We start from the raw sequence: 25,459 nt of genomic DNA, 5'->3' as shown, positions 1-25,459 counted from the left end.
GCCTTGTTTGCATCTTCATGTTTTTTTCCCCAACTTTTACATCTTTCCTCTGCCCCCTGCATCCTTTTCTGCTCTTGGATGTCACCGTGCTCTGCCATCCTGCACTCTATCACAAACTGGTAGCTTCTAAAGGAAGCAGACCTTTTCTCATCAATACAGGAAATGTGTGTGGTCACTGACACCTGGTTGAACCCTGTCTGGAGAAGGTTCCTCTCACACAGGACTCGGCTTCAGCTATGGCACTAACCTCTGGGGGCGCCCAAGGCCTGGGAAGGAAGTTTGCCTCTGTATTTCCTTTCATCCCTTTGTGTTTACTGGAGAGGATTGTTTCTTTAGCGTTTTCACTGAGACAAAAGCAGAAACAAACAGGACGGGGGATTTGTCTCTGCAGTCTAGGAGGAACTGGACTTTTGTCTGCTGGCACAGAGCAGTCACCCCGTGTAAAGAGCCCGCATGAAAGGAGTAAGGGCTCTCCGCGACAGAGCCCAGCGTCCGCAGCCATCCACGTGCCCGCGCACGGCAGGGCGGTCCAGGGGCCTGGGCAGCCACAGCTGCTCAGTGAGGCCCAGGTGTCTGTGTCCGTCACCCTAGAGCCGGCGAGTTCTCAGACTGCCACCATCAATGGGACTTCAGCCTCTTGACTTCTTGCCTCTTCTGGCTGTGGCAGGGCAGGGGAAAGCACCCCGGGACCCCGCTGAGGGAGTCACGCAGAGAATTCAGTGTCCACGGCATGAGACACATGGCCACGAGCCTGCCGTGAGGTCTAGTTCTAACAGTAATTAGCAGTGGGCCTGGGGCATCTCACTTACTTCTTCTGGAACTTAGCCTCCTCACCTGTACGAATGGAAAGATGCAGCTGTTCTAGCCTCTTCCTATTTCATAAATGATGTCCATAAAATACCGCCCATGATATGCTCTGGGTGAGGTCTCCTGTAAGCTGTAAAGGGCTAAGCCAGGGGGGCAGTTTTCAGCACCCCCTGAGTGGAAACGGGGCCCAAAATTGGGTTTGAGGGGAGAAGATTTTCGAACATATTTTAACAACATGAAGTTTAATGAGATCCTAAAGAGATCACAGATTCAACACTTCTGTATAAACTAATACAACATCCAGGAGGTAATTATGGACTTGCAGAAAACGATCTTTAGTGCTTCCCGCACATACTGACCTCGTGGGAGGGACGTGGCCTGTGATCTGAGATACTGGCGGGGTCAGAGGCAGCCCCTGCTCTTCCGTGTCCTTCTCAGTTTCAGTTAACTCTTCTCCTAAGCCTGACTGGGGTTTCCCAGAAACTGACTTAGGAATTGAACTCATCTGATACATCTTCATCTCAAAACAACTTGGAAAATGTATCTTTTGCTTTATTTTATCTGTCAAACTTTATATTCATGTAAGACTTTCGTCAATGCAAAGCCCTTTTATTCTGTTCATCTATTACATTTATATTTATAGATTCAGATATATGTCAGCATTCTAAACAGGTATATTTCTACACGCCTGAGTTTGACCAAACCTTTATTTCATTGTCAAAGTGATCAGAGAAGTCCAGTCTTGTGTGAGAGAGACCATCATTTGCCACTGAGTAATGCTAACTGCTCCTTCCTCACCTTTCCCCAGTCAAGAATAAGGGTCTGTTAAAAATCATGTAATTACAGTGGGGAGATAATGGTCTAAGAGGATCGTGCTCTCAGTGGGAAGTTTCGGATAATCTATGCATGTATTGGGAGTGTGAGTCGGGGGAGCTTGGGTTCCTACCCCGTGTGTTTTTCCCAAGGGCAGCTTTGCAGACAAGACCGTCGGGGAACTGAGGTCCCACAGTGAGAGCTGGAGGGTGCCACACATAGCGCTCTTTCTCTCCAGCCCCAGGGAAGTGCTTCCACGAGTCTCTCTCTACCCCTTTCTAAAAGATGGAAAACTCCAGGATGCTGGATAGTCCCCTTCTACATGATGCAGAGCAGGGACATTACTGAAAAACAGTAGCATGGAGAGGCTGGAATTCTTACTGTATTTATATACCTCTTCACCCCCTGCTCACGTCCCAGCCCTGCTGCCTCACCTGCTGCAGGGGAGGCTGCTGTCCTCACTACTGATGGAGAAATAGGGTGAATCCTGAAGCCCCTTGCTGCCAGCAATGGGCAGGTGTGCTGGCTGTGGTATCTGAGAGCCTGAGATGAAGGGAACCTCCTGAGCCTGAGAGCAGGCAAGCATAGAGCCACCTGGGAAATGTCCCAAGTTTGCTTCCCATATGAAAAGGTTCAGGCCCTGGCAGCTTGGCTCACTGGATAGAGCATTGGACCAGCATATGTATGTACTGGGTTCAGTTCCTCTCCCCCTTTCCTCTCCCTTCCCCTCCTATAGCCAGTGGCTCAAGTGTCAGCCCCTGGTGCTAAGGATAGCTAGTTGGTCTGAGCGTCAGCCTTAGGCACTAAAAATAGCATGGTTAATTCAAGCACTAGCCCCAGACAGGGGTTGCTGGGTGGATCCCTGTCAGGGTGCTTGCAGGAGTCTGTCTCCCCTTGTCTCACTCGAGAAAGAAAGAGGGAGAGAAAGAAAGAGAGAGAGAGAGAAGGAAAGAAGAAAGGGATGGAGGGAGAGAGGGAAGGAGGGAGGGAAGGAAGGAAAAGGCTCAGATCAAGGATGTCCAATAGATTAGGAGTTATCTCATTTAGCCGGTCTGAAGTTTAACTTTCTTTTTAGTCTAAGTCATTCATTATAAGTAATATATATAAGTCAACATTTTTCAAATCTGGGTATATTGGCTCTGGGTGAAGTTTCCCATTTTTATTAAAAATGTTTAGGTTATTGTGTTGTTTGCAGAATGCAATGGGGAAGGTTGAATTGTGAGACTGTATAGCTGGAGGAAACAGTAGCCTCCTAGTGCCTTGCTGCTCAAAATGTGGTCCCCAGAGCACCATACAGTGCATAGATGATGTTTTGTTGAGTTCTACACTGGAAACGTGTATGGTTTTATGAACCAATATCACCCCAATAAATTCAATTTTTTAAAAATGTGCTCCCCAAAGAAGTGCTGGTGTAATCAACCTCCCAGACATCAGTATTTTTTCCAAAGCCCCAGGAGGGTCTAGAGTGAGTGAAGAAGGTGTCGGGGGGCCATAGAGAGAAGGCTGAGAACCACTTAGGCCCTCAGGAAGCTGACCTAAGCTCGGAGCCGAGGAACAGGCTGAGAACCACTCAGGCCCTCAGGAAGCTGCCCTAAGCTCAGAGCCGAGGAACAGGCTGAGAACCACTCAGGCCCTCAGGAGGCTGCCCTAAGCTCAGAGCCGAGGAACAGGCTGAGAACCACTCAGGCCCTGAGGAAGCTGCCCTAAGCTCAGAGCCGAGGAACAGGCTGAGAACCACTCAGGCCCTGAAGAAGCTGCCCTAAGCTCAGAGCCGAGGAACAGGCTGAGAATCACTCAGGCCCTCAGGAGGCTGACCTAAGCTCGGAGCCGAGGAACAGGCTGAGAACCACTCAGGCCCTCAGGAGGCTGACCTAAGCTCGGAGCCGAGGAACAGGCTGAGAACCACTCAGGCCCTCAGGAGGCTGCCCTAAGCTCGGAGCCGAGGAACAGGCTGAGAACCACTCAGGCCCTGAGGAAGCTGCCCTAAGCTCAGAGCCGAGGAACAGGCTGAGAACCACTCAGGCCCTGAGGAAGCTGCCCTAAGCTCAGAGCCGAGGAACAGGCTGAGAACCACTCAGGCCCTGAGGAAGCTGCCCTAAGCTCAGAGCCGAGGAACAGGCTGAGAACCACTCAGGCCCTCAGGAGGCTGACCTAAACTCAGAGCCGAGGAACAGGCTGAGAACCACTCAGGCCCTGAGGAAGCTGCCCTAAACTCAGAGCCGAGGAACAGGCTGAGAACCACTCAGGCCCTCAGGAGGCTGACCTAAGCTCGGAGCCGAGGAACAGGCTGAGAACCACTCAGGCCCTCAGGAGGCTGACCTAAGCTCAGAGCCGAGGAACAGGCTAAGAACCACTCAGGCCCTGAGGAAGCTGCCCTAAGCTCGGAGCCGAGGAACAGGCCAGTACGCCCTGCCTGTGTGGTGGCCAGGGCGGGTGCCCCGCAGATGCAGGTCGTCCTGGTTCTTTCTTGTGGCCCGGCAGTCAAGGCTGCAGTGAATCTGGAGTTGTCAGGTTTCTGGAGGTCTGATAGTCAGTCACATCCTGACTATGACAATTAGACCCTCCCAGGCCCAGGAATCGTGATTAAGGATCTAGTCAAGCCTGACCAGGCGGTGGCGCAGTGGATAGAGCGTCAGACTGGGATGCGGAAGGACCCAGGTTCAAGACCCCGAGGTCGCCAGCTTGCAGGCTCATCTGGTTTGAGCAAAAAAAAGCTCACCAGCTTGTACCCAAAGTCACTGGTTCGAGCAAGGGGTTAGTTACTAGGTCTGCTGAAGGCCCGTGGTCAAGGGGCTTTCATGTGAGAAAGCAATCATTGAACAACTAAGGTGTCGCAACAAAATACTGATGATTGATGTTTCTCATCTCTCTCTGTTCCTGTCTGTCTGACCCTATCTATCCCTCTCTCTGACTCTCTCTCTGTCCCTGTAAAAAAAAAAAAAAAAAAAAAAAGAATCTACTCTACTTAAGCCAGTCTGTGTGGCTTTAGATCCCACGGCTCTTGACATTGACCCTGGACCTGATAGAAACAGAGGCAGACGTGAGGAGTTTTTCCCAAGAACCCCGTGTTCAGAAACATGTGCTTAGTTGTCAGTTTGCAAACTTTGTTTCATGCAAGAACTTCTTACACAGATGAAGTAAGTCCCTGTGGTCAGAGAGAGCCAGAGGCCCATGCATGTGACACACACCCAGACCAGAGACGTAATCTGAGGTCTGGTCAAAGGGCTCAGACCCGGTTTGGGTCTGGGTGTCTGAGGCTCCAGCCGTTGTCCTTCCATGGCTGGTTGGTTTCATTTCCTGTCCAGGGCTCCCATGGCTGAGAGCCCCTAGCTTGCTTCCTATCTGGCTCTCCTCGCTCAGTTCTGCCATCGCATACCACTCTCTGAGGAGGGAAGTGTGGGTGGCTGGCTGTCATACAGCATCTGTTTTCTGAGGGAAAGCTGTGAACATGGATGAAAAGCATGGAAGTCCAGCTTTGTGACATTGGTGAGGAACCGCAGCCTTCTTTTCATCTCAGCGACTGTGCAAGCACTGCTCAGATATTTGACGGGGATCAGCTCATTTGGTCCTCACAAAACCCCATGAAGCAGGTATTATTTCCCTATTTTTCAGTTGAAGAAACTGAGGCCCAGAGAGGCTTAGAAACATGTCGCAGTGGATAGAGCGTCAGACTGGGATGCAGAGGACCCAGGTTCGAGACCCCAAGGTCACCAGCTTGAGTGCGGGCTCATCTGGTTTGAGCAAAAGCTCACTAGCTTAGATCCAAGGTCACTGGCTCCAGCAAGGGGTCACTCGGTCTGCTGAAGGCTTGCGGTCAAGGCACATATGAGAAAGCAATCATTGAACAACTAAGGTGTCGCAATGCATCATTAGGTTGATGCTTCTCATCTCTCTGTCCCTGTCTGTCTGTCCCTGTCTATCCCTCTCTCTGACTCTCTCTCTGTCTCTGTAAAAAAAAAAAAAAAAAAAAAAAAGAGAGAGAGAAAGAAAAAAGAAAGAAAGAAACATGTCCAAGGCCACACATGTAGAAGCAGTAGAGCCAAGAATCTTGGCCCAAGATTCACACCCAGGCATTCTGAGCCCTTAATTAGTACATCGTGGATCCTTAATATTGAGCATTATTCTTATTATAGTTTGAGTCCTTAAGCATGATTTCTGAACACTGGAAAATTGTTCTGTAAGCCCAGAGATGCTATTTTAATTCAGTCATTACAACCTTCAGCTGCAGGATTTCTGTTGTTTTCTTATGGCTTATATTCTTTGTAAAACTTCTCATGTCATTCATGTATTATTTTCTTGATTGTATTTATTGTCTGCATTCTCTTGTATGAACTGAACTTCTCTAGGACAATTTTTGTTTTGTTTTGTTTTGTTTTTACAAAAATTATTTTGAATTCTTTGTCAGGCACTCTTTAGATCTCAAGTTCTCTAGGTTTGGTTACTAGAACCTTGTTGGTTTTCTTTGTTGGTGTCACGGTTCCCTGTTCTTCTTGATCCTTGCATCCTTTCGTTGGTCTATGCACATTTGAAGGAGTGATCACCTCTTCCAGACTGACAGGCCCCAGCAGAGAAAGACCTTCCCCAGTCAGCCCCGCCTGGGATTCCAGAGGCCAGCTGGTGGTGTTCACTGATGGGGGGGCCCACTGCCAGGATCTGTGGGGTCCACACTGGGGTTTGGCTGGCTGTCAGAGCTGCTGTAAGGGTTGACACCCCGCAGACCCACTGTTTTCCGATTTCATCAGAGGCCACCTTAAGTCAGGTGCCAAACTTGATCACCTCGCATTCATATCCTGCTGGGGTTTCCTCACGGGGCTCTGATATGTGTTGTGATTTCTCTGGGTCATTTAGGTGCCAAAGGCCTCAGAGGAATACCAGGACTCTCAGGAGCTGACGGACCACCGGGACTCAAGGGTTTTCCAGGAGATCCAGGCCGTGAAGGGTTCCCAGGACCCCCAGGTAAGTCAGGGTGGGACCTCCCTCTCAGGCCCTTAGGTAAGAACATGACTGTGAGCGTGTGATCAGGGTGTCACACCTCTGTTGTCTTTCAACATTTAGAAGCTGGATCGACAAATGCTTGCTAACAACTTTTGTTCTTAAAGATTAAAACTTTTGAATTTTTTTTTATCACTAATGCACTGGAGTTTTGCAGAAGATAACACAGATATTGCAGGAAAAAAGACAGTTGTGCGTACAGATTTTCCTCGGGTTGATAGTAAACGTTCTGAGGGCACCCTAGTGTTACGCTCTGCTGCGATTCTCATGAAGGGCCCAAAGCCCTCTCCGCCGATTCCCAATCTGCCGATCGCTGCCAGATAAATACCGTGGATGGTTTTCCTTTACACGGATTACCTGCTCGCTCTTCAGTTTGCAGCCTGTCTGAGTCAACAGTTTGAACCATTCCGTCTACATCTGACACAGCAGCAAAGGATTATCTAAGTCATTTAGTCGCTAAAAGAGCGTGAGCCATTTACCTGTATATGGAAGGAAAGACTATGTTTCTGGTAAAGAACTGGGGTAAGGAGCAGGAAGTTCCTGCTTCGGTGTCAGCAGGCTCTATGATACGATTCCATGTCCCCAAGCCCAGGTGTCCCTTTGTGATTATGGCTAAAACGGTGTGAGTATGACTATGTTGCGTGGCATGCAGAGGCCCATTCATTTTTAACTCGTATTATTTAAATAAAACTGTAGAAGTCACTAAGGCCACTCGAGTCCAAACATCCTCCCTTGGGACTCTGGTCAAGTGTGCTTCTAGCCTCTACTGGAATCACTCTTGTCACCCAGCACCTGTGAAACATTGAAACTCTCTCATTGCTAGAAAGCTCTTCCTCGGCTGGAATGAAACCTGCCTCCCAGTAGCTTCTCCACTGGTTGTTCCTTGAGGCAATGGCTCTACTTCATAACCACCCTACACACACTGGGAGAGAGCAGCCCGTCTCTCGACTGCTATCTCAAGAACCAACAGAACCGACCCCAGGGCCACAAACTTTCTTTTTATGACATAATTTCCAGTGCCCTCAGAATCCTGGACCTCCTCTGATGACTGCGCTTCCGTGTGTCAGCATCATCTCACACTGGGCCCCAGAAATGGAATAAGCGTTCCAGCTGTCTGAATATCGCGCAGAACAGCGCGTCTCTGTGTCCCTAGAGTTAGGTCCTTAGTAAATATTTTCAGCAAAGTTAATTAAATTTTTGCCTCCTCTCTGTCCAGCCCTTGGACAAACAGCTTAATCCTAAATATAGAACTTTGCCTCAATCCCTGACAGATTTTCTTCCTGGACTCAGTGCTCCAGCCATAAAGATGTTGCAAACTTTTATCCTGTTGCCTTTTCATATTATGCATTTCACCATGTTTTGCAAAATTGGGGAGGCATACCCACTTTGTTTTTTGTCAAGGTGTTGATAAAAATCCTGCCTTGGAAAGAAACAAAGTTTTTCTGCCACCGCACCAGAGGATCAGAGTGTATCAGTTTGTTGCCCTGCCAGGAGTACCTAAATGTTTAGGAGTTACAGCATTGCCATTTGGTTGACAAGCCATATACAAAAGTAAACTGCAAACTGCGACTATTTTTTGAGAGAAGAAAAGCAATTGATTAATACCTTCTTGCCTTGAATATGAAGGATACTTAGTAATCATAATTTATGTGCCCAGACAAGTGGGCGTGAACTGCATAGGGTTCTCCTGGCATGGAGAATGAGCAGGATGCGCCTGTTATCAGGATATTTGGGAAGCCAACAATATACGGAGAAAGCCTGTTCTATATTGAAATGTAAGCTCTTAAGTGAATAAGGACATTGGTTAGACCAGTGGGAAGGAGTAAAGGAGGAACTGATCTGTCCACTTTTTGAAATGCACATCGCTCTTTATAGTAAGGGAGTAAACTATGCTTCTATTACTATGTGCAGAAGAAAATAAAATGCCCAACTTCAGAGACTACAAAACACACAAGAGTTTATTCCAGAAATAAGATCCATGTATGCACTCATACACACAAATTTAAATACATAATTCCCATGTATAGTTTTCAACGTTTCCATGAAAGCCATATCCCTTCTTTATGTAGGCAAATCACATCATTAAAACTCTGAAATAGGGTTCAGCTAATTCATTTTCAAGTTGTGTCCAGATCTTTTGTTCTGTGGCCCAACAACAGACATACCATTCAACCCATCTCCCAGCTCTGGGAAAGGCAAGCTTTGCCGCCCTAGGAAAACCCCAGGGCCCGGGCACGGGTCTTTATGTCAGGTGTACCACAGAGAAGGCGCACTCAGTGTCTTCTTTCCTGCACCCTACATGCCAAAGCCAGGGCAGGAATGACCACAAAATGCTTTCCTTCTGAACAAACATGTGACTTTCTGTTCCCACAGTTCAAGCTAAGGTCACGTCAGGGTTCAGGAAACTGACAGGGGAAGTCGTGATGAGACCATCTGATCCAGTGGCGTCCAGGAAAGGCACACTGCCCCAACACGTGACAGCCACCCTCCTCCATCCAGATGTGGGCAGTTGACAGTCACAGTGACAAAGAGCTATTGATTCTCTGTCAGAGCATTTCAGAATTGACTGACGACCAAGGGGAGAGTTACAGGGGGCAGAGTTTGGACTCTGAGAGCTCTTCCATCACTCTGCTCTGTCCCTCACTTGCACGCACAACCTAAGGCCCCACAAAAACAGTCTTTTGGGATTATTTGCACAACATTGGGTATCATGAATCATGACAATTTATGTCCAAGGAGGAGTTGATTCTGAACACCTCACCTACTGTAGCTAAATTGTGGGGCTGGGGGCCAGATGGCAGAGGGAGGCGTTAGTGTGTGGGCTGCAAGGTGGGCAACAGGGCCAGGGCTTGAGCTGGGGACCCCAGCCTCTCTCTGCTACCTCTCTCAGAACATCACAATGCCGACCTGCACTCATGGGATGCCCCGTGTTTCCTCATAGGGTTCATTGGGCCCCGAGGATCCAAAGGCGCCATGGGCTTCGCTGGCCCAGACGGATTCCCAGGCCCCAGCGGAGCACCAGGATCGGTCGGACCCCCGGGGGACAGAGGCCTTCCTGGCGAAGTCCTGGGGGCCCAGCCTGGGCCCCGAGGAGATGTTGGACTGCCCGGACACCCCGGGCTGAAAGGCTTTCCCGGGGACAGGGGCCTACCCGGGTACAGGGGTAAGTCACCGGGGACAGGGGCCTACCCGGGTACAGGGGTAAGTCACCGGGGACAGGGGCCTACCCGGGTACAGGGGTAAGTCACCGGGGACAGGGGCCTACCCGGGTACAGGGGTAAGTCACCGGGGACAGGGGCCTACCCGGATACAGGGGTAAGTCACCGGGGACAGGGGCCTACCCAGGTACAGGGGTAAGTCACCGGGGACAGGGGCCTACCCGGGTACAGGGGTAAGTCACCACGGCCCAAGGACAGCTGGGGCTGGGTCCCACCGCACTGCGGCTGCCAGGGGTGGCTCCGAAACCCCTCCGAGGGGACTTGAGAAGAAGCAACAGAACTGTGTGGCACGAGTCCTGCTTTTTCTTATCCCCACTTTGTTCCAGCGTTCCTCTAGAATGTTTTTAGGACAATAATTATCCTCCTGTGCTTAGCTTTTGTATCTAAAAAGGATGATCATTTGAGACCTTCTACAAATATAGATTAACTAACAGAATAAAGTCGGGTGTGAATCAGCTGGGGGCGGCTTGCTGGTGCCTTCAGCAGAACGTGCTCAGTGGGCGTGGAAAAGGAAGCCGGCCACGCTTAGCGAGAGGTTGAAGAGGAAGACAGAGATGATCTAGAACAGCAGTTCTCAACCTTTCTAATGCCATGACCCCGCAATACAGTTCCTCATGTTGCAGTGACCCCAAACCAAAAAATAATTTTGGTGCTACTTCATAACTGTAATTTTTGCTATAGTTATGATTTGGAATGTAAATACCTGATATGCATTATGTATTTTCCGATGGCTTTAGGCGACCCCACTGGGGTCGTGACCCACAGGCTGAGAACCACTGATCTAGAATGTAGTTTCATGGGTTGGTGCAAAATTGATGAAAATAGAAAAACTGCCTGTTGTTTGATGAATAAACAAGGCCTTAGTTGGCTTTACATATCCAATTTATACAAGACTGATATTAAGAACCCCAAACACCTCATTTTAATGAAAGATTGTGTCACTAAAGTTTGCCTTTGGTGCACCACATGCTGGAGATTGCCAGACCACTGAAGTCTGATATTGGTGGTCTTGATCAACTACAAAGATGCAGAATGCATTGTGACTTTTGCTGTTGGCATTGTCTTCAGTCCCTGCCCTCAAGCCCAGGCAGGAGGAAGCTTCTTCCTACGTTGCGCAGGAAGCGGATACTATCAGACCTGTAGGCATTCTTTACAGGAAGACACTAGGGGGCTGAGGCTTGGTTCTCAAAGGGCAGGTGAACTCATCAAGTTCAGGGGTGTGAATTGGTTTGCAGATGAGCCTGCCAGTTCCCAGCAGGTCTGGGAGGTGCGGCACAGTGCAGACGGGTTTCCATGAGGATGCTGATCAGTACCTCCGCTGTCGTGACTAGGAGAAACCCCAGCATGGGTGCCAGGGCTCACCAGGAGACCCACTGGGGTGAGGCCCAAAGAACAGAATAAAGAGATTGAGATGGCTGGTGTGCACACATGCACATACACACGCTCACACTCATCTGTGCATGTACACACGTACTCGCACGTGCACACACACACATCATATACACATGGTCCCATACATTTATGCATAAATGTCCATGCCTACTTACATATATATATACATTCACATGTACATGCACACAGACCCACACATGTCTGCCCACACACTTGCACCCTTATATATGTTCACATGTGTGTACTCACACTCTTATACACACTCACGAACAAGCCCACACAGTCATATTCACCTTCTGATGTTCACACTCTTCATGCACACATACATACATCTACACATACACCCCGAACCATACCGCTTCATCCAAGGCTAGCCAGATATGTGAGACATTGGCTAAAATCACCAAGCAGTGGGGACCTGAGGCCAGGACGCCCAGGGTCTGCCCTTGCCAGCTTCACTGCCTCTCGGTCAGTTACGGAGCATAGGGATCACTCAGTGACTCTGTGGAGACCGAGGAATTGGCGGCCCTGACAGGTGGCACTCTGTGATTCAGCCTTCCGGTGGTTCTTTGAAAACCCTTTCAGCACTCACACTTATGTGTGTCAGCGTGGCCCCACCAATCTGTTCTGCAGTCCAACCGCAACAACTGTGCCCTGAGCTCTCTTACCAGAAGGTACTTCTTGTAGATTTCTTAAAACTTATAACTATTTCCTGCAGACCTCAACATGTTTGAGCAGAACAGTAAAAAAAATGGCAACAGATTTCCTTTCAAGCCTGTGACGTTTTCAGGGTCATCTTGATGACCAGCTTGTTTGGGTAGAGGGTTTCACTGGGTAAAAGCTTTAACTTCTGAAGCATCACAGTTCTGAGAGACTGTTTCCATGCCACGTCCATCCACCGCTGTAACAAGAGCAGGGGCGGATGACGCCACATCTGGGCTCGCTTGGCTGTTCGGGGCAGTTTCCTAGTTGCCCTGGGCAGCCTGAGTTCCTGAGCAGAACTTCTGAAATGCGGAGTCACACAAGTCCACAGGTCAGATTTTATTTAGCTGAGGGCAGCTGATTTTTTTTGTAGTTCCTTTTTTTTTAACAGATGTTCTATAAATAGATATTAACTTAAAATATTAAACTCCACAGATAACTAAAAGACCAAAATGCCTCCACCTTAAGTAGCAGGGGTCATGTCAACCATTTATTTGTGGCCTGTCCTGTCCCCTTCAATGAGGGAGGCACCCCAGACACTTGCGCTCACACCAACCTCGACCCTGCTGGCCACGGCTCCCATGACCTGACATTGCCCAGTGCTCTCAGTTCACGCAGCCTTGAAGGCACCTGGTGATGGCGTCACTTTATCTGTCCTTGGAGAGGGACAGAGTATTGTGGCAGGAGCCTGACTTCCCAGTAAAACTTTACCACCTACCACACAGCCCACCTACTCCGCCAAGGCCACCAGCAGCCACTAGCAATCATACTTTCCCTGGAACGGTGAACTCTAAACGTAGAGCCCAAAAATAAGTGTCCTCATTTCCTGCAGTAGAACTGGAGTGTGCAAGAATAAATGCACCCTGCTTTCTCCACACTCTTCTCCCTGATCTGGTTTAAGAAGTCAGATAACTGGAGCACAAGCTTGAGAGCCTGAGTTGGTCCCAAACTAACTTGATTCCTTTTGTTAAAGACCCTCCACCCGCTTCCCCTGCTTGTCTGCCTCCCTGCTCAGGTCAGCCCTGCACACTTAGTGGGATGGTCAGGGACAAATGAGCAAGTGACCCTGACAGTCACTGGTGACACATTATGCAAATGACAGGCTTTGGCCCTCCTACTGTTAATAATTAAATGAATGTAACAAACTTTAAGTTACAAGAAGAAAGGAGAAAAATATCTAAATATAAAGAGGTAGATGTTCTGTATTAAACAGAGTAAGTATTAAAAAAAAAGCTAGAAGAAAATATATGCTCATAGTATCTGACCTTTGACTAAAATCAAGGAAAGAAAATACATACACACACACACCAACAAAAAATATATAGAGTTTGCACACAAATCTTAACATTCTCTGTGTCAAAAAAACAAAATGAAAATTTAGACAGGAAACTTTAAAATAGATATGTAGGGAAATAAATTAATGTGCACGAGGAATATGAAAATCTATAAGAAAAATACCAAAATATCCAAAGGTAAGTATCAGCAAAGAACAAAAATTTCACCATAAAGCAAAAAACTAGGAGAAAGAAATATACCTCATAATCAAAACCATGCAAAATAACACCGCAGGTACACTCACCTTTCTCCCGACATCTGCCTGCCAGGTTTCCGCCAGTGCTTTAACGCCAGCTCTCAAGGCTGGGAGGTCAGGGAGGACCAAACACGGGGCAGGTGGTCTGAGGTCAGCGTGACACTGTGTATGAAAAAGCATTAAGCTCACGTTTGCTTTGAGCCACTAAAAAAACCCCTTCCTTATAACACTGTAAGAACGAACAAACAAAAAAAAGATGGGGGGACTAATGTGTCCATGTGATGGGATATTATTCATGTAGCCATTTAATATGCTTATAGAGTATTTTTAATGTGGCAAAGTGCTAAAATATAATGTCAAGTGAAAAAAAAAGCTAGATTAAAATTTACTTGTAGCGTGACATTTGTTCTGTAAAATATCTATTTGGATGTATATTTATGTGAATAGAAAAAAAAAAGCCAGAAGGAAATATACCAAATGTTAGTAATTATCTCAGGGTGATGGGATGAGTTACTTTGATCTTATCTTTTGTAGTTCTTTCTATTTTCCAGGGTGCTACAATACAGAAAAAAGTTAAATTCCATTTTTATAGAACAATTCTGAGGATGTAGATACTGTTTGCAGTTAACCATACGGGGTTGGCCTCACCACTCTTGTCTTGGTTGTTGCAGGAAGTCAAGGGATGCCAGGGATGCCGGGCCTGAAGGGCCAGCCAGGCCTCCCAGGGCCATTAGGACAGCCAGGACAGCCTGGGCCCCCAGGACAGCACGGCTTCCCTGGAGGTCCCGGCCAGGAGGGGTCCCTGGGGCTGCCGGGCGCCATCGGCCATGGAGGTGAGAAACCCACCCTCCCATCGAGGGGTCACAGCCTCACTCAGACTGACAACCAAGCAAGCACCACCACCCCCTGGGGAGCTCTCTAACTGCTCCCAGGACCCCAAACCCCTTTCAGGAGCTGCAGTGGTTCTGAAACCACCCTATATTGCATGGCTTACACAACAGAAATCTACTCTCTCACCGTTCCAGAACCTGGAAGGCCAGAATCAAGGTGCTGGCCGGGTTGGTTCCTCCTGAGACCTCTTTCCTGGGCTTGTAGATGGCTGCCTTCTCCCTGTGTCCCCACATTGTCATCCCTACAGAGAGTCTAACAGGCGTCCCCAAACTACAGCCCGCGGGCCACATGCAGCCCCCTGAGGCCATTTATCCGGCCCCCCACTGCACTTCCGGAAGGGGCACCTCTTTCATTGGTGGTCAGTGAGAGGAGCACTGTATGTGGCGGCCCTCCAACGGTCTGAGGGACAGTGAACTGGCCCTCTGTGTAAAAAGTTTGGGGACCCCTGGTCTAGGAGGTGACCAAGGTGATGTGGAAGGAAGTCAAGGGCCCGTATGTCAATCAGTCACTGTCCAAGGTGACCCTTGTCCTCTCATTTGCCATAGTCAAGAGACAACTTTGTCCAGGACCATAACTGGTCAACACTAGGGAACACTGTGCCACACAAAGACCAAGTGTAAACCAGACACTTTCCTACGCACAGGCCCAGGGCTTCCTCCTGGAGTGGCCTCAACTGTGTTCAAAAACTGGGGGCTCCACTCAGGTAGGGCAGATGCCCCAGACACTGTGCTACCCACTGGTTTTAGGGTTCCCGAAATCCTGGGCAGGAGGTTTGGGGCCTTCTGTGTCAGTGTTCACCGGCTGCGTCAGTCCTCAAACATGGAACACCAGCTAAACACAGAACACTGCCTGGCTTGTAAAGGCCCATGCCGTGGCCCTGCCCTGAAGGACCCTACAGTGTAGCTGGGGAGAGAATTACATGCAGAAAAGACTTGCGTTTAGCCCGAGCCAGCCACTGGAGTGCCCAGACCCTGAGGTCCGGCTTTCCGGGGCGGGAAGGGGGCTAGGTGGGCTGGACAGTCGGGAGAAGCAGATGAGACGAGCCAGGCCTGGAAGATGGGCAGGACTGGAACGGGTCCTTCCCAGGAGGACAGGACAGGCAGAGGCAGAATGCCCCAGCGCCGTGAACCCCCAAACTTGCCAAACTTGAGTGGGGGACTGGTGTTCTGGAGAGGAAGATTGGGCCAAAGTTTAGAAAGCATTGAATGCTGAGGTCAAGAGTTAGACCCCCTAGACAAGGGGGTTGTTGGGGTTTTGAACAGAGGGCTGCAGTAAGAAGGCTGGTAGATAGGTGGTGAGAGAGCGGGGGAAAGCGGTAGCTGGGCAGCACTGGAAGCCCTAATGAGATGCGGAGGTGGGAGCACGGGGAAGGGAGAGGAAGGGAAGGGACGGAGCAGCCAAGAAGGCAGGTGCAGGTCCTCCCCCAGAACTTGATCCCAGGCTGAGCCAGCAACAGCCAGGAGGGGCAGGTGTCCCTGGAGTGACCTCCGGGATCACATCCTGGCTTAGCACTGGCATTGCAACCCCACACCCACCTGATCATTCTGCCGCTGTAACTTGGTTCCTTTGGGTTCCAAGGCAAGAGGGCTTTCGCCTAGAAGTCACATCTGGTGTGATTTGCACATGCTAGCCTCCAGCTTTCAAAGAAAGTCCTCTCTAGCAAGGCCAGTCCTGCAGGTTTCCACATACTGCAGTCACACCTTTATCGTTATAACTTCCCACTTTCCTTCCAAGATGTTTTATTCTCAAAAAAGTTTTGCAATCAAGGCGCTAAAAGTACCTTAAGAGGCTTTTTCTCTGTGCACGGTGTGTTCATCCTGTTTTATTTTTCTGCCCCCTCTCTTGAACAGGTCTGCCTGGAGACAGAGGGGACCCAGGTGACACAGGTGTCCCTGGCCCTTTGGGCATGAAAGGTGTCTCCGGTGATAGTGGTGACCGTGGTTTCTTTGGTGAGAGAGGTCCTCCAGGAAGCCCTGGCTTTAAAGGAATGGCTGGAATGCCTGGTATCCCTGGGCTAAAAGGTAACTGTGTAGCATGACAAGGAGTGACCTCGCAGGGTGGTGGGCATGCTAACCTTGGACTTGGGACAGCTCTGCCGGGGGAGGAGAGTCCCCAGCCTGCAGGCTGAAGCCTCGGGTCTCCTCTCTCCCTGGGAAAAGACCCTGGAACACTGGCTCGTGCTGCTTGGGCTGCCTGTGACCAGGTGCCCAAAATGCTGATTTTGTAATTTACCAAGAGGGGCTGCCTGAGGAGCAGGGCTTACTGCCCCGTAAGGACATTTTGTGGTGAGGCCCCTCCCGAGGCTGGGTTCAGATCCGGAGCTGGCTGGTGAACAGAAACCAAAACAAAGGAAAAGGCCTGGGTCACCAGCATAGGTTTATTTGACACAGAGGCCAGTTTCTGTAGCTGTGGGGCCCTCGGGCCTTGCCTATTGCTGGGGACACAGTGATATGACTTTCCAGTGCTTCTTTGCCAGACGTCCATGCTGGGTTAACGCAGGTTAACTTCTGGAGTCCCTTCTGCTCGGCGTCCCTTCTCCTCACCCGCAGACCTAGGTGACCTCCCCGTTCTCCTCTTGTCTTTCTGCCTGGCCGCTGTGCATTTGCCTTCAGTCTTCTCCCCCCTGGCCAGACGGCAGGCGGGTTGATTCTGTACCCCTCAGACTGCACGTAGGTCGGCCGGCCAGCCGCCTAGGAAATGGCACCCCACAAATCCCCAGTTTTAGGCTAAGGTGGTTACTCTGGGAATGTCATAGACGAATGAGACTGAAATACCTGTGCCTGACCCAGGATTTTTCTTGCTCCCTCTGCAGGGGATAGAGGCTCACCTGGGATGGATGGTTTCCAAGGCATGTTTGGGACCCAAGGAAGACCCGGGCCTCCAGGAAAAAAAGGAGAGGCTGGATTTTCTGGAGTTCCAGGGCCAAAGGGTCTGGCTGGTGTGCCGGGTGGGAAAGGTAAGCCTGTCTCTCTTACGGGCTTTCACACAGGGTTGAGACTTGCTTTCTTGGGGGCATAACACTGCTCAGAACAAATCTTTTAGGATCTTAAAAAGTTAGACACTATTTGAAAACACACAAACGAACTAATAAAAACTGGAAGTTTTTACCCCTGACTCCACACACTGATAGCATAATAATCCTAACCAAAGGAAACTTTTAAGAACAAAATTGATGATGGCATTAAGAACCAACTACATCCTAAGAATCATATCCCACCACGATGATTCCATGGCCGGCATGAGGAGGTGAGGCCAGCTGAGAAGCAGGAGGAGGTAACTTCTAAAAGAGGGGAATGCTGTCTGGCAAAGGAGGGACATGGTATTGCAGGTGGAAGGACACAACATGGTGCCGAAGACATCGTGACCCACAGAACTGAGGCTGGTTCGAGCCCTGGCATGGGCAGGCCTCTCAAGACCCCAACACTTCCTTGTTCAGGCAGTGTTACCAACATGTCATATGTTCATGACTTTTTCTCAAACATCTTTGCTCTGAAAGTATTGTGATTGTCCCCAAAATCTTAATTACTAAGTATTAGCAAGGCTGTGGAGAAATGGGAACCCTCCTATACTGCTATGAATGTAAATGGACCAGCTAGTGTGGGAAATGGTCTGGCAGTTTCTTTAAAAGTTTAAAAGTTAAACATAGGGTCACCCAGCAAACCTACTCCTAGGTATACAACCAAGAGATCTGAAAACATATGTCCACACAAAAACTTGTACACAAATGTTCATAGCAACATTATTTATTATGACTAAAAGTAGAGACATCCATCATGGACAAACGAAATGTGGTATATCCATATGAAGGAATGTTACTCGGCAATATAAAAGAATGAAATACTGATCCGTGCTACAACGTGGATAAAACCTGAACACTTTATGCCACATATTGTCTGATTCCATTTATATGAAATGCCCAGAGTAGGCAAACCTGTAGAGACAAAAAGTAGAGTAGTGGTCTCCTACGAATGAGGGCTTACGGAATTGTTGGGGAATGGCTGTTAATGGGCGTAGGATTACTTTTTGGAGTGATGAAAATGTTGTAAAGGCCCTGGCTAGGTGGCTCAGTGGTAGAGCACTGACCAGGCATGTGGAAGTCCCAGGCTCAATTCCCAGTCAGGGCACACCGATGAAGCGACCATCTGCTTCTCCTGCTCTCCCCTCCCCCTTCTCTCTTTCTCTCACTTCCCCTCCAGCAGCCATGGCTTGATTGATTGATTTGAACACACTGGCCCCAAGCACTGAGGATAGCTCCATGGAGCCTCTGCCTCAGGTGCTAAAAATAGCTCAGTTGAGAGCGTGGGTCCCAGACAGGGGTCACCAGGTGAATCCGGGTCAAGGTGCATGCAGGGGTCTGTCTCTGTGTCTTCCCTCCTCTCAAAAAAAACAAAAAAAAAGTCCTAAAGTTAGATTGTGGTGACGGTTACACAACATTGAATACATTAAAAAGCATTGACTTGATCTCTTTAAATGAGTGAATTGCACGGTATATAAATTATTCTCAATCAAGCTATTTTTTAGAAATTTAATTATTCTTCAAAGACTTAAAACTTTCACAAAGTCTTACATCCAGGGTAGGGCACTACATTTTCCAAGCTTTCCACTCATGCTTAACTTATCAAATAATTTTCATGTTAACTTCAGGTTTATAGGCCACTGAGCAAAAATCGCTATTTTAAAATTAAATTTAAAATGAGGTTACACTTGGATTCTGCACCATTTTCCTTTTGGCTCCACTACTTTCCCGCCAACCCTCTTAGGATGAAGTAAAGCGCGGGGGTGCCTGGCCCCCCGCTGGACAGCACGCTCTCCAAGGACAGGAACAACCTCCAGTCCTGTCCCCCTCCTGTCTCACCCAGCACCCCACACTCGATAAACGTTCAGTGAAGGAAACTGCATCCTTTCCATTTAGCTGAATCTCACTTACCAGCTGCCCTCTCATCAAACGAACACAGATCTGGAACCTTCTGAGCCCGAACCCTGTGGCACAGTTCTCTGACGGGTCCACAGCCTGCCAAGTTCCCTGACCAGCGAATTCAGTCTTTAAAAGTTCCCTTGCAACACCTCATGTGTTCATTACTGTGACCTCCCCAGCTCTGGCCGCCCCGTCGTGGACGCTGGGGCTTGCCCGGTGCCTGCAGGAAGGAGACAAAGCTGGCGTCCTTCCTCGTTTGATACTTTCTGCTTGTGCTCAAGTTTGATCACTGTCTCATCAGAGTGCAAATAGAGAACCCTCCCTCACAGTCCCTGTCACCCTGTCACACTCATGCCAGCATGGCCCTGGTGGCACTGTTGTGGGGAGCAGGTCCTTCCTTCCCAGTGCTGTGCGCTGTGCCCACACCTCCACTTAAGATGGGTGGGGGAAGGGAGAGGAGACAGGTGCTGTCTCTCAGAGCGCCTTGTCCCCAGCTCGCAGGCTTCCAGGTCAGAGGACGCATGCCGACCTTCCGCTCCCGGAGCCTCTCAGGTTTGGAAGGACAACGACAGCTGAGAGGTCTTCTCCGCCTGTGTTTTAATCCCTGGTTTAAAGGCCAAGTGAAATGACTGCATTCTGTCCCCTTCCAGGAAACCGAGGGGAGCCAGGCCCCCCGGGACCGCCTCCCATCATCCTGCCAGGAATGAAAGACATCAAAGGGGATAAAGGAGATATAGGACCGATGGGGTTGAAGGGCTACCTGGGCCTAAAAGGTAAGGAGTCATCGAAAGGCCCAGTCTGACCTCTGAGCTTCAGACCTGGGGGGTCCCTTCCCTCCCTACCCAGGCCGGTGCCCGCCCCCGCCTCTCTCAGTCTGAAGAAGCAGCAGCTTCCGCACCAGAGACACCCCTGTGCCCACACCATCCTTCATTGTGTTCAAGCCCTTCTGACACCCTGACATCGCCACACGTGGGCGCACAGGTGGTCCTTCAAGGCCTGATTAGCCTTGCTTCCCGTTTCAAGATTTGCAGCACTTGGGACGGCAAAGTCGAGAGCTTGGGGAGTGCAGGTGCCCCGTCCTCACCAGTGCGTCACACTCGGGGTCTTCCTGCAGGTATTTCCGGAATGCCGGGGATCCCTGGGCTGTCAGGCATCCCTGGGGTGCCTGGGAAGCCCAGCTACATCAAAGGACTCAAAGGAGACATCGGCCTTCCCGGCACGCCTGGTCTGCCAGGATTCCCTGGTGTGCCTGGTTCCGCCGGAATTACAGGGTTCCCGGGCTTCGTAGGAAGCAGGGTGAGTGGGTGCCCTTTACTGCTCGTTCCTGGGCGACTCTTCTCCCTTCCCTTGCCGACCAGAGTGCTGCGGCCCCGCGTCTACCACGTGTGAGTGGTCAAAGCACCGTGTTCATGCCAACACCAGTGGTGACTGGAGTGCTACCCACACCCCGGCTGCCCTTTCATGGGCTTCTATCGGATGAACCATGGTGCCTGTGTTTTGTCATGGGAGCCTAGGAAACAAAACTTGAATTTCTAGAGATGTGAGCTCATAAGTGAGATCAGGACTAAAAACCCATTACTGATTTGGAGCATGGAGGACATCTGGCCTGCCGTTTCCTCGTTTCTTCACTCAATACTTGTCATGTGCCAGGCACCATATTGTCATGGCAACAGGAGTCTACTCTGACCTGGGGAGAACTCGCTCCTCTCCACACCTGTGTCCTCATCTATACTGCTCACAAAAATTAGGGGATAATTTCAAAATGAATATGAAGCGATAAAACATCCCCTAATTTTTGTGAGCATGATATAAAATGCAGGTAGTAACTACCTTGCGGTTTTATTGAGTGCAGTATGGATGGTATATGTAACATGGCACAGAGTGGCTCTCCATGGATTGGTATTTCATGGAATTCTCTTTTTATCCTCTTTCATTTAAAAGGCATCAGACACCCACAGTCCTCAGCACACACTGACTCAGTTCTGGCATTCTCAGTGAGGTCAGCACACTTGGGGCAGATCAGAAGTACTCGCTACCCTGCAGTGAACCTTTAACAGCAGGCCCTGGCTTGGCCTTCTGTCCAGCGCACTCTGGGGGACATGAAGTCCTCAGAATGCTTCGGGTGACTCCCTCCCCTCAGCCCAGAGCCTGCAGCGGGGAGGGTCTTCGGCCAGTCCTGTGTGCCGCTGGTCGTCAGTTTAAAAAAGATGTATGTGTCTGCCAAAGAACATGGATGACAGTGATCCCACAGTTTTATTCATGACGGTCCAAACTGGGAAATGTCAACAGGAAAAAGAATATAAAAACATGTTACATTCAGTCAGTGTACTAGTACACAGGAGTAAAATGAGAGTTATTGATAAACACAAACATGTAAATGAATCTCACAAACTTTATGTTGAAAGAAATAAACCAGAAACGGAGTACCTATAATATGATTCCGTTTTTACAACAAGACTATTTGATGGAAGCAAGTCAGAAGAGAGGCAGGATCACTTAGTAGGCAGGAGCATAAAGGAACTTTCTAGAGTGCTGAACGTTCTGTGTCTCTATCTGGGTGTCACAGGAGTAAGCTTTCATTGAGCATCAAAGATGAGTGCACTGCACTGTATATAAGTGAGGCTTTAATAAAGCAAGGTTTAAGAAAGAAAAACAGAGCATCGTCTAAGCAAGCGTACAGCCTGTGGCACATCCTCCCCACTCCTCATGAAATGGGGCTTTATTAATAATTTAAGAGATGCAAGTTAAGCCTGTTAGGAAAGAGCAGTTCTGAAGCCTCAGGTTGATGGTAGAGATCAGAGGGAGCAAGGTAGACCAGAACTCCCACCCTTCCTATGAGGTCCAGGCACCTCAGAGAGAAAAATCATAATTCCTTTGTAGTCAGAGAATAATCCAGACATCATCCCAATGTCATTACTGTATTAGCAACAAACATTGTTCGGGAGAAGTCTCTCGCTCCGCAGATGGAAGTGCGCAACCATGTAATATAGAGCAAGTCTGGGAATCTGGCGGCCCAGATCAGCATCCCAGTACTGCTGTGTATTAGCTGAGTGGCCTTAGGCAAATTCTCACCTCTCTGTGCCTCACTTTTCCTCATCTGTCAAATGGGAAATAAAAGGGTTGTTGTGAGGCTTAAAAAGCTCTTGAGATGGGACCCAACATGTTCCCTCATAGAAAGCCTGACTGAGGTGAGGAAGCATCAGCCGTGGTGATTTTCACCACCATCCTGACCATGACCTGCATCAATGATGTGATTAATTTCAGTGAAGCTGCAAGGTCATTTTCCTATTATACTTTACAATTTAATAAGGGGTAAGCAAACCACCCACTTTATTGCATGGAAAAAACTTAAGAGATTTCTACAAAATGATGAGATCACAAACCTTGGGTGTTCGTTCTAGCATATCAAATAGTTGCATACACTAGCCTTCAAAATTAACACTTATTTCATGAGCACCCTTTTAAGTGGTTTTATGTTTGACTCCAGGGTGACAAAGGTGCTCCCGGGAGAGCAGGTCTTTATGGCGAGAGTGGTCCCACCGGTGATTTTGGTAAGTATTGCTCCAACAGTGAAAACAGAGCGTCCACAGTCCAGAGCATTCGGGGAAGATGTGGTGATAATCAGATCTGCAGATGCCATTAGTTTTATTTTGAAGCAAATCGTTCTTATTAAGAGTGTAGTACAACAGAAACAGAACAGGTCTTGTAAAACTAACCAAGACCTGTTCTCACCTGTCTTTTGTGCACCCAACAGGTGATATTGGAGACACTATCAATTTGCCAGGCAGCCCAGGCCAGAAGGGGGAACGGGGCATCACTGGAACACCAGGTACCTCAGTCATTTTCTATCTCTTCCGCTCAACAACCTTGACCCCTTGTCTGTGTCATCACCTACGAGCTGGCTTACCAGATCGATCACTCGCTGGTGATCACTATAGATCATGTGATAGGAAATGGTTTGAGGTCATCAAGCCCAGCGTGCAAGGAAGACTCTGAATTTTCAATTAAATTAAAGCTGAAGACAAAGTCAGAGAAGTTCTCTTGGGCTCTCCCTGAAAGGGAAAATAGCCAGAATCAACACTCATAAAATCAACATTTTATGTGGCCCATAAAATGAGCCTGGACTCCTGGGACACGTTATAGGGCATGAAGCAAATGACACGATGACTGGAGCTTCTTATAGACAGTGAAGAATCTCAAAGGAAGGTCCGTGGGAATCAGGCCCATCTCTTGAGTAAGAAAAGAAGGGGCAACTCTCTGGTCATGTGCACACGAGGGGCCATGTGTGAGGTCACTCCTCTTCTCTGGGCATCCCTGAAATTCAAGGTCAGAAGTCCTGCCTATAGTCATATCCCAAGGGATTTGTGATAGGATCATGCCTTTGTCTGGGGATTTTATCTTGGGAGACCCCACCCTGTGTAAGCTGCCTGGTGCCCCAAGTTTTTCTAGGGATAGCCCTGTTTTGGCAAAAGAGTCTGTTCAAGTCCTGGCCAATTGGCTCAGTGGTAGAGCATCGGCCCAGTGTGTGGATGTCCCAGGTTCAATTCCCAGCCAGGGCACACAGGAGAGGCACCCATCTGCTTCTCCACCCTTCCCCTTCTCCTTTCTCTCTATCTCTCTCTTCCCCTCCTGCAGCCAAGGCTGCACTGGAGCAAAGTTGGCCCTAGCACTGCGGATGGCTCCATGGCCTCCACCTCAGGCGCTAGAATGGCTCTGATTGTGGCAGAGCAATGCCCCAGATGGGCAGAGCATCGCCCACTAGTGGGCATGCCAGGTGGATCCTGGTTGGGCACATGCAGGAGTCTGTCTCTCTGCCTCCCCATTTTAATTTCAGAAAAATACAAAAAAAAAAAAAAAAAAGTCTGTTCGTGTGACTGGTCAGTGGGGAGGATGCTGAGCTGGTTCTTTATCTAGAAAAAGCTCCAGAATGGAAAGGGTATTCTGTCTGTATGGGATCAGAGAACAACCACTCAGGAATAGGCAGCCTCATCCACTGGCCTCTCTGGACTCATATGGATCTATAATATCATTTCCCGACAACTCTTCTCCCAGTCACAGACTATCCTGGGCTGCTGAGCATTCTAGCTCTCGGCTGGTTAAGTCTCCTGTCCTAAATAATTACTTTGGCAGTTTGGTTTATAATAGCAATAATGTGAGACCATCTTTGGGGGTGTTCTGCTTACCCTCAGACAAGTGTAGGGTCAGCCACGGCCCTTGCCCAATGCAGCGGAGGGAGTCAGTGTGGAGTCCGGGGTCAGATAAGCTTCCGGGCATGGCAGGTATTGGGGAGCTGGGGGTCAGGCCTGGTCTCAGAGGATGAAGCGACAAGCTACAGTGGACTCGCTCAGTTGGGTTGGAGCTGATGGCAGTGGTTTGTGAAAGCAGATGCACAGGGTCAGTAGGGGGTTTGAGCAGATTTTCAAAATAGTAAAAAAATCAATAGAAAATAAGCCGACCTTCTTAGGTGGTTTTTCTTCAAGACCACAAAAACATTAACAGTATTTTACCTAAGCAATAGCCTCCTCGATTTGAGAAGACACTAGACAAAAGTGATTGTATGGTATTCAGGTTGGTCTGAAGTTTTCAAAATCTTCCAGCTTACCAGAAATCACCGAAACAGTCACCAGAGAACATTGTCGTGAACATGAAGGCAGTGTTTCCTTCCGTCTGCCCAGTGGCCACCTCAGCACCACCCGAGGTGCTCATTCAAGTGCAGCCCCAGGCCCTGGCCGGTTGGCTCGGTGGTAGAGCGTCGGCCTGGCGTGCAGAAGTCCCTGGTTCGATTCCCAGCCAGGGCACACAGGAGAAGCGCCCATTTGCTTTTCCACCCCTCCTCCTCTCCTTCCTCTCTGTCTCTCTCTTCCCCTCCCGCAGCCAAGGCTCCATTGGAGCAAAGATGGCCCGGGCGCTGGGGATGGCTCCTTGGCCTCTGCCCCAGGCGCTAGAGTGGCTCTGGTCGCAACAGAGCGATGCCCCGGAGGGGCAGAGCATCGCCCCCTGGTGGGCAGAGTGTCGCCCCTGGGGGGCATGCTGGGTGGATCCTGGTCGGGCACATGCGGGAGTCTGTCTGACTGTCTCTCCCCGTTTCCAGCTTCAGAAAAATACAAAAAAAAAAAGTGCAGCCCCAGGCCTCCCCCACCTCCCAGGTCACTCGGGGGAGAAGCACAGACACCTGTGCTTTAACAGATTCCCCAGATT

The 25,459-nt window shown here is 49.3% G+C and overlaps 1 protein-coding gene across 2 annotated transcripts in view; it reads left to right on the top strand.

Annotated features, from left to right (window-relative positions):
- Positions 1-25,459, top strand: part of COL4A2 (collagen type IV alpha 2 chain) — a 199,705-nt gene that overhangs the window by 158,540 nt on the left and 15,706 nt on the right. For both annotated transcript variants that reach the window (XM_066234747.1, XM_066234746.1), the window contains exons 28-36: positions 6,469-6,576; positions 9,554-9,775; positions 14,127-14,288; positions 16,197-16,367; positions 17,159-17,302; positions 19,912-20,034; positions 20,376-20,557; positions 22,749-22,812; positions 23,016-23,090. In XM_066234747.1, the coding sequence (XP_066090844.1) occupies positions 6,469-6,576; positions 9,554-9,775; positions 14,127-14,288; positions 16,197-16,367; positions 17,159-17,302; positions 19,912-20,034; positions 20,376-20,557; positions 22,749-22,812; positions 23,016-23,090 (1,251 nt within the window). The remainder of the gene's footprint in view (positions 1-6,468; positions 6,577-9,553; positions 9,776-14,126; positions 14,289-16,196; positions 16,368-17,158; positions 17,303-19,911; positions 20,035-20,375; positions 20,558-22,748; positions 22,813-23,015; positions 23,091-25,459) is intronic.

The sequence above is a fragment of the Saccopteryx bilineata genome, chromosome 6 (genome assembly GCF_036850765.1).
Source record: "Saccopteryx bilineata isolate mSacBil1 chromosome 6, mSacBil1_pri_phased_curated, whole genome shotgun sequence".
Classification (NCBI taxonomy): domain Eukaryota; kingdom Metazoa; phylum Chordata; class Mammalia; order Chiroptera; family Emballonuridae; genus Saccopteryx; species Saccopteryx bilineata.
Note: the sequence above shows the minus strand (reverse complement) of the source record. Positions and strands in the feature narration are given on the sequence as shown.